Raw genomic sequence first — 8,786 nt, 5'->3', positions numbered from 1 at the left:
CAGACGGGGTTTCACCATGTTGGCCAGGCTGGTCTTGAACTCCTGACCTCAAATGATCCGCCCTCCTGGGCCTCTCAAAGTGTTGGAATTACAGGCATGAGCCACTGTGACCGGTCTATCTGTGGTATTTTTAGTGTGATGTCTAGAACTTCATATACTTTTTGGATTACTTTTAATTGTATATCTGTATCCAAACTGATGAAATGCTCTCAGAGGTAACTATCTGGAGAAGTGACTTCACTGATGCATTAAAAGAAATAACTGGCATGGAATAAGGATTAAAACATATTAATCCAAAACATTTAAAATTGCATTAATGTTATAATAGCCTAAAGCAAAACTAAGGAATCACATAAAAAATCCCCCACGCTGTTGTCAGTAGTTTACGTTGTGCTAGATACTTTCGCATGTATATGCATACAACTTCTATTCTGTTTTTAAACTTTGCATTGCATATACATTCTTCCATAGTATATGATCTTCATAAAAATAGTTATATGGCTGCATAAAAAACCATGCGGTTCCTGGACCATTATCCTGTTCCCTCATTCCCCTTTTGTTATTAATGGAATATAACAAAGAACATCTTCTGTACGATTATTTGTCAAGAATAGGGCCAGTGAGGTGGCTTAGGTCTGTAATCCCAGCACTTTGGGAGGCCGAAGCGGGCAGATCGCTTGACGTCAGGAGTTCGTGACCAGCCTGGGCAACATGGGAAAACCTAAATGTCTCTACTAAACATGTCTCTACTAAAAATACAAAAATTAGTGGCGCGTAGTGGTGCACACTTTTGGTCGCAGCTACTCCACAGGCTCAGGTGGGAGGATCACCTGAACCCGGGAAGTTGAGACTGCAGGGAGCCGTGATCGCACCACTGTAGTCCAGCCTGGATGACAGAGGGAGATCCTGTCCAAAAAAAGAAAAAATATTTCTAGCAGTACAGTTACAAGGTCAAAGGATAAGGTACACATTTTTAAAGAAAATTTCTTTCTCCTCCTGAGATAACGAAATACAGTAGTGTATTAACAACTCTTCATACATTACTCTCCAAGGTTTATCTTGTTAATCCTTTAAGACGTATCATCTCCCTATCCTTGGCTGCACCTGAAAAGAGCGGGAGTCGGCAGGTAACCCTATCTCCTCCACCAGGTGAGTTCCGGATGGAGGTGTCAACTACAACACTAGGAGCAGAGCACTCCTGGGGTTTTGCTGGAACCATCAGCGTGGGAATGCGGTCTCTTCTCTCGTCCGAAAGACGCCAAGTTCCCGGGAGGCAGCGGACTCGGTTCTAACCTTCCTCGCCCCAGTCTCTCGGAGCGCCCTGCACGCAGTGGGCGTCTAATAAATGCAGTCGGCCCTGTTGGGACAAAAGCTCTCCCTTAAGTGGACCGGACACTAAATCCCTCCAGGTGTCACAGAGCTGCCGCCCCCGCCGCCGCTTTGCTCCCTGCCTGCTCCCTCCACGCGTTCCGCGTGGGACCCTCGGCGGCAACTCACACCCTCTCAGACAGACAGCCGGTGCCCGCCCGGGGCACCCTGCGCGCGCCCGCCGACCCCGCCCTGGCCCCGCCCCGCCCCACTGGCCCCGCCCCGCCCGCCGGCCCCGCCTCCCGTCTCCTCCCCGCCCCCCGGAGCCGACGAGTGGCGGCGGCGGCCCCAGGTCCCGGGTCCCTCAGACAAGAGGGCGGGTGGAGGAGGAAGCGGCCGAGCCCAGACTCCTGCTCCAGCGTCGCCGAGCACCGCCCGCCTCAGCCGACCAGCCCTGTCGGCTACTGGGCCTCGCCGAGACGAGAGGAGGGAAAGGCCGCGGCGCCCGCGAGGAGGCGGCGGGGGCGCGGGCGGAGGCGGCGCGGGCGGCCGCGGCTGCCGCTTTGTTGTGCGGCCCGGGCCGAGGAAGGAGAAGTGGGAGGAGGGGGGAGTCGGCGTCCCGCTCCCTCCGCGGCTCATGGCGACGACGCTCGGCACATCCGGGACCCTCCGGCCGTGGCGGCCGCGGCGCCGGCTGCTCGGGCCCCAGCCCCGGCCGCTGTGGTGACTCCGCCGCGCCTCGCCGTCGCCCTCGTCCCCGTCCCCGTCCCGCCCGCTGCCCCCGCCGCCGGGGACATGTCTAACCCCGGAGGTCGGAGGAACGGGCCAGTCAAGCTGCGCCTGACAGGTGAGGGGGGGGCGGCGGGCCGGGCCGGGCAGCCGCGGGGTGGGCGAGCTGGCGGGGGGTGCCTGTGGCCTTAGGAAGGGCCAGGGTCGCGATCAATGGTGAGTTGGGGGTCGGAGGAGTGGCAAGGCCTAGTTCAGGGAGAGTAATTGGAAAACCACTTGCTCCGATTTGGACATTCTTTAAAAAGCCGAGGATGACTCGGGGCGGGGGTGGGGGTGGTCTTTTGTGGAGGGGAGGATACACCGGTTCGCATCGCAGGCGGATTTCAGGTCGGAAAGTCTTGGTCAAGGAGCCCGACGCTGCCTCCCGGGTCTCGGGGAGCAGCACCTGGGCTACCGCCCAGGTGGGATCGTGAAGGGGATGAAGAGCTCCCGTGGCGAGGATTATTGAATCCGGTTGCTGACTGCGCGCAGTAAACACTCCTTAAAGATGGAGCGTTTAACGGGAGGGTGTGCGTGTGTGTTCCCGGGTTGTTACCTTGCACACCCACTTAGGCCCGCATGAAAAACCTTTACTCCCCGCCGCCGGCCACCGCTGCCGGGGCCACACACCTTGAACTCACGTCTCTGAGGAGAGGAGACAGGTTGACTTTTCCGGTGTGCCTGTCTGATCCGAGGCTCGGGCTCATTGTACACTGTGTTTTGGAAGTGTCTGATTGTAGGGTGGCATGTTTGGGGTTGTTCCTTGTAGGCCGCAGAACTTGTGTCTCACTTCTAACTCCAGACCTGCTTTAAAAACACACTTTTTTAGGGGGAGGGAGGGGGTACATTTCTAAGTATGCCCTCATACAAACTTCCGAGCAAACTTTCTGTTACTCTCCCCACCCTCCCCCTTCCTTTTTCTAAATGGAAAAGAATGTCCGGAGGGGTTGCCAGATAGAAGACTACACTTACAAAGTGTTTATGATTCCAGGTGCATGAAATCTTTAATATTACAGGTACGTTTTACTGACAGTGCCATTTTTGGTATTCTTACATGGACATGCCACCCCCATTTTAGGAGAACTTGTATTTGGTTTGAAAAGGAATTGAAATCACGGCGTTATCCTAACTTCACCATTTACCCCTGATAAATTGTCCACGTTTATATTCGGGTGAGTGGTGACAAAGATAATTTTCCGTAGAGGATTTGTGTGTGCGTGCACGTGGACGAATAAACTGTAATTATGTTTGCCCACACTAGACTTTGAGATTTATTTGGACTAATTTTGTAGTTGAATGCCTGTGTGTCGCATCTCAGTCCACTGGCTGAACTTGCTGGGTGAAAACTTGCAGTGAATTTGGTATTTGAGAATTTAGCTTGAATGTATGTTGGCTGCAATTTAAATAATATATTACCTTCATGACAGTTTTCCTTTCCCTAGGGAAAATGGCAAGGAATCATTAACTGAGTGGTTCTTAATGGAAAACCTGGATTGCAGGATACTTGTATTCCCCTTTCTCCCCTGCTCCCCCCCCATTCAGTGTCCTTATATTGGGAGGAGACAATGGAAACCTTTATAGGGGATCTTTGTTGCTTTAGAGTTGATCTGTTGCTGTTGCTATCTGGAGTCAGTGATCGTGGAAAGAACATGTGATCCCAGGTGTGCAGAAAGCATCAGAAATTGGCTGTTTCCATTTACTTTCCTCTGGGCTATATAGATGAGGGAAAAAATAGGGATTTTGATTTTCTTCAGATAAAGTTAGTTGAGGTTTTTAGTATGACTCAATAGATCTTAAAGTGTTTTTCTGTCGTTTCCGTACTACCTATGATACATTATAAAAATTTATAATTAAAGTTTGTTAAGATGAAAGATTATGCTTATATTTTAGGGGAAGAGGGAGTATTGAACTACATTTATAGTGATTTTGTTTCAGGTTTTTCTGTGGAGTTTTAAATACCCTGTTTCCTCTTAATAGTAAAAACAGTTTGAGGTACTCTGAGTTTCTTACAACTATTTGTCTCTGAATAGTTTTCTCTTAAAATTTGACAAATATTAAAAACATTGTCCTTCCTTCTTTGGTTACAGTGGAGTCTCTTCTGTTTTGCCAGGAAAGTTAACATTTTTTTCTTTTTCATTTTTGTTCATCATTTACAAATTAGATGGTATAGATTTTAGCAAATAGATCTCAAGAGCTGGATTCAATTAGCAGCTTTTTAGGACATAAACATTAAAGGGTTAGATGGAAAAGATTGTTTTGACTGACTGGATAAATGACGGGGCTGTGTTTGATGTGCGTCCAGGAATTGGTCTGGAGCTGGTGCCCAACTTCTCAGTCCATCTTGAGAAGCCAAATAAAATATTTAACCTAGGCCTCATTTTGTTTAAAAAAAAAGTTGATTCTTTGTTAAGACCTTAAGAAATGTTTGGCGTACCTTTAGACTAAGTGTTTAACAGTTCATTTAGATCTGGGTTCCCTAATAGAGGAAAAAAATCACTTAAAAAAAGACAGATCTCACAGTGAATTTATATTTGGTTTACAATACACTTGGGCTGTAAGGTGTTTTAAAATTATTATTCTTTGCTTTAAGTTAATACCATATTAGTATTTTAAATTTATAGAGTACCTTTGATTTCAAGATGTTGTATAAACTTTAGTTAGTTGATAATAACCTTATTGTGGAATTGCCCCTTTACTGAAAGGTATAAACATTTCTTACATGGTGACGCGCGCACACACACACATACACTCACACATACACACACTCACACAGTCACTCATACACACACTCTCTTTCTGAACAAGAGGAAATATTTGAACCATGAGATCTCTGCCCACAATTGATATTAGACCTTTCCACATATTATTCTTAAAACCACAGTCAGTGAACTGTTTGGTATTTGTCAATGCTAAGAAGGTGGGGCTAATTTAATAATTTGATCCCAAATTTTAGATTCCTCAGGCAATTGGGGGTTAGAGTCCGATTTCATCTATCAAGCTACTTCTGTTCTTTATGACACATTAACATACGATCATTGAAATGGGCTGTATGGTAACACTATCAACTTCAACTATTTCTATAACAAATTTATTACAAAATGTATAATTTCTATATCATACTTATATGACTATCTGATACAGGCTTTTCTTACAATGGTTTGGATAGAAAAATATTCTATACAGTAAAAACTTTGGGATAATTTTTTACACCATTGTTGTTTCTGAAAACCAAAGGCTGGAAAAAGCAGTTTAGTGTAATTTCTAATATTTTAAATTCTTGGGTATGGAGAAGTAGAATAACATTACTCCTCCAGAACATTTATTTCAGACCTTTTTATGCATTTAATGTTTTTGTATGCTGCTTCTCATGTTAGTAATTTCAAAGTCCTTAACAATAAGGAGGTTAATCTTGTCTATAATGTAAGGAAATTTAACTTTAAAAATTTCCCTTTAGATATGCTAGCATCTTAATCCTGTTTCACTACATATTTTATCGATTCAAGGCTTTAAAAATTATAGCTTCATTCTATTTCACAGGTTTTTAAATGTGCCTATACACCATGATGCCTATACACCATGACCATATTTTTTGAGATGGAGTTTCATTCTTGACTGGAGTTCAATGGCTCAATCTCGGCTCACTGCAACCTCCACCTCCTGGGTTCAAACGATTATCCTGCCTCAGCCTCCCGAGTAGCTGGGATTACAGGCGCCCACCACCACACCTGGCTAATTTTTTTTGTATTTTTAGTAGAGACGGGGTTTTGCGACGTTGGCCAGGCTGGTCTCAAATGCCTGACCTCAGGTGATCCATCCGCCTTGGCCTTCCAAAGTGCTGGGATTACAGGCGTGAGCCACTGCACCCGGCCCATAATGACTTTTAGGTACTAGAGGTGTTAGTGATTTGAATGTCCCCAATTCATTTTATTTTCTTGGTTTCTGAGGAGGAAGCCAATGTAGCTCATCTCCTTCCTTTTCTCTTAAATTCTGTCTTCTACTGTAACCCTCTTCAGGCAGGCAGTAGAACATGCTAAGTTTCCTTTTTATAGTTTTGTATTCATAATAAAATCTGTGTATTTTAGTCATCACTTTCACTTTTTTCTTGTTGGTTGAGCTATTACTATCATAACATACTAACATCTCATTTAACATAACTCAGTTTTAAAGATTAATGAAGGGTCATACTTAGGCATACAAGATTTTTATTTTCGCCTTTTTTTTTTCTGAGGCAGAGTCTCATTCTGTTGCCCATGCTGGAGTGGAGTGGCAACAGCGTGCGGTGAGCGATCCTGGCTCACTGCAGCCTTGACCTCCCAGCTCAGGTGATTTTTCCCACCTTGGCTTCCCAACTGGCTGGGACTTACAGGGATGTGCCACTGGTGACTGGCTAATTTTTTTTACTTTTTTTTTTTTTTCAGTAGAGATGGGGTTACTCTAGGTTACCCAGGCTGGTCTTGAACTTCTGTGCTCAGGATATCCTCCTGCCTCAGCCTTCCAAAGTGCTGGGATTACAGGTGTGAGCCACCATGCCTGGCCTATTTTAGCCTTTTTTGGTGAGAGTCTTAAAGATGTAGTATGTCCTCCTCTTTTCAAATAGACCATACTTAGTAGAACTTAATGTTTTATTCATGATTCAATATCAAATGAATATAAATTATTGTTTTGTTGTAGTATGTAATGTGAGGATCTCATTAGGGCCTGTAGAGAGAAGTATTTCACCCTGGCTAAATGGTGATAGGTTGTTTGTTTAACTTTGTTCTTACTAGTTTTTCTCTTTGCCTTCATTTTTGTTTACTGATACTTTCTTTGTCTAAGAATGCTTAACCCTTGAAATATGCCGTCGTAATCAGCATTGTACATGTTTCTGTATGATTGACATGTATTGAAAGTTTAAGTGCCAGATGCTGTGTTAAGTTCATATCTATTACCACTTTTAATTTTCATAGTAGCTCTAAGTGGTAGGAGAAACTGAAAGTTGGAGAAGTACATGTCACAACCAAAGTTGTCTAGAAAGCTTATTACAAGTTTATTAGAATTTGTATGGAAAAATAAAATTGACATATTCTGTTCACTTGGAATCGCCCTCACCCCTGGCAATACTTGCCCATCTTTTTTTTTTTTTTTTTTTTTTTTTTTTTTTTTTTTTTGAGACGGAGTCTCGCTCTGTCGCCCTGGCTGGAGTGCAGTGGCGCGATCCCGGCTCACTGCAAGCTCCGCCTCCCGGGTTTACGCCATTCTCCTGCCTCAGCCTCCCGAGTAGCTGGGACTACAGGCGCCCGCCTCCTCGCCCGGCTAATTTTTTGTATTTTTTAGTAGAGACGGGGTTTCACCGTGTTAGCCAGGATGGTCTCGATCTCCTGACCTCGTGATCCACCCGTCTCAGCCTCCCAAAATGCTGGGATTACAGGCTTGAGCCACCGCGCCCGGCCACTTGCCCGTCTTTTAAGGCTCAACTCAAAGATTACTGTTATCCCTAGAATTTTCCCTGACCTGAGTTGAACTGTCCTCTGTGACTCTAAGAAGCTCTTTTTCTAGTATCAGACCTAACCCACTGATAGGCGTTTATTGTTCCTATGCTTTAAGTGCCATGAAGTCAGGATCCTTGTGTGAGCATGGATTAAGACCTTTTTGGCATTTTATTTAATGAATGCTGGAGAGCTATAAAGAGTTCAGAATAGTTCTGCATGTGTTCTTTATGGCTAATGCATTGGGTATGAGTGGCAAGAGGTGAGGCTCTAGACAGGGACCAACCTAGTTAGGACTTTATTATAGTTTGCCAAGATGTTTTTTTTTTTTTAAGGTGGTGGGAACCATTGCAGGATTTTAAGCTTTGATATATATGGCTGTTTAGACACAATCTGGGAGCAGTATGGAGGATGAACTGAAATGGGAGCCGTGAAGACTGGTTTTAGGATAACTGGTTAAGATTCAACAGCAACAGTTGTTCAGATTTTTTTCTTGTTTGAACGTTTATTTCCATATTTTTTATTACAAATAATTACTGTAAACATCTTGGTGTAGGTAACTTTGATTTTTTTAAAAGGATTTTTTTTTTTTTTTAAGGATGCTTCCATAAAAATAGTGTTACTGAGGTCAAGTGTGTGGATATTTTTAAGGTTTCGTGTTTAATTTTTCCTTTAGACTGCTTCTTAAAAGAGTTGGGCCTATTTAGAGCAGCAGTAAATAAAGATGTCCCTTTTTACTATTCTGTTATAAGCATTAGCTAATTGCGTTTGAAATTTTTTGCCAATTTTGTGGCATGTGCCATTTAAACATTCATGAAGCAGAATGTTTTCCTGTTTACTAATCATATTTATTTTCATTGACTTGTTTGGCCTTGTCCTAGTTATGTTAGAGCCTTAGTGCTTTTCTTATTGATCTACCTGAGACTTACAAATATATTAATCTGTTGTCATATTTGCTGCAAACATTTCCATGGTGAATTATTTGTCTTTTAATATTGGTCATTGTTTGGATATGTAGAAATGTGTTATCTTAGGATTCAAAATCTGTCCAACTTTTGTTTTTCCTATTCTATACTTGGAAGGCCCTATTTTTCAAGAAGTTTGATAAATAAGTGCTTTATATTTAATGTTTTTAAAAAATGGTTTAATAAACTATTTCCCCTTCAATTGCTATTTAGCCATCTTGTCATTATTTATTAACCAATTCTTCCTTTCCACAGTGATGTAGTATCTTTTCAGTTATGT

At 43.5% G+C, this 8,786-nt stretch overlaps 1 protein-coding gene across 3 annotated transcripts in view; it reads left to right on the top strand.

The window, feature by feature from the left end:
- Window positions 1-1,680: 1,680 nt before the first annotated feature.
- Window positions 1,681-8,786, top strand: part of SMURF2 (SMAD specific E3 ubiquitin protein ligase 2) — a 135,810-nt gene continuing 128,704 nt past the window's right edge. Inside the window, exons 1-2 of one of the 3 annotated variants that reach the window (XM_023212038.2) lie at window positions 1,695-1,812; window positions 2,089-2,155. In XM_023212038.2, coding sequence (XP_023067806.1) covers window positions 2,104-2,155 — 52 coding nt within the window. In that variant the 5' untranslated portion in view covers window positions 1,695-1,812; window positions 2,089-2,103. Of the gene's footprint in view, window positions 2,156-8,786 lie in introns of all 3 variants that reach the window. The other 2 variants (XM_023212037.3, XM_023212039.2) reach the window with 2 other exon arrangements.

This window comes from Piliocolobus tephrosceles, chromosome 16 (assembly GCF_002776525.5).
Source record: "Piliocolobus tephrosceles isolate RC106 chromosome 16, ASM277652v3, whole genome shotgun sequence".
Taxonomy (NCBI): Eukaryota; Metazoa; Chordata; class Mammalia; order Primates; family Cercopithecidae; genus Piliocolobus; species Piliocolobus tephrosceles.
The sequence above is the reverse complement of the archived record's forward strand: the minus strand, read 5'-3'. Positions and strand labels throughout refer to the sequence as shown.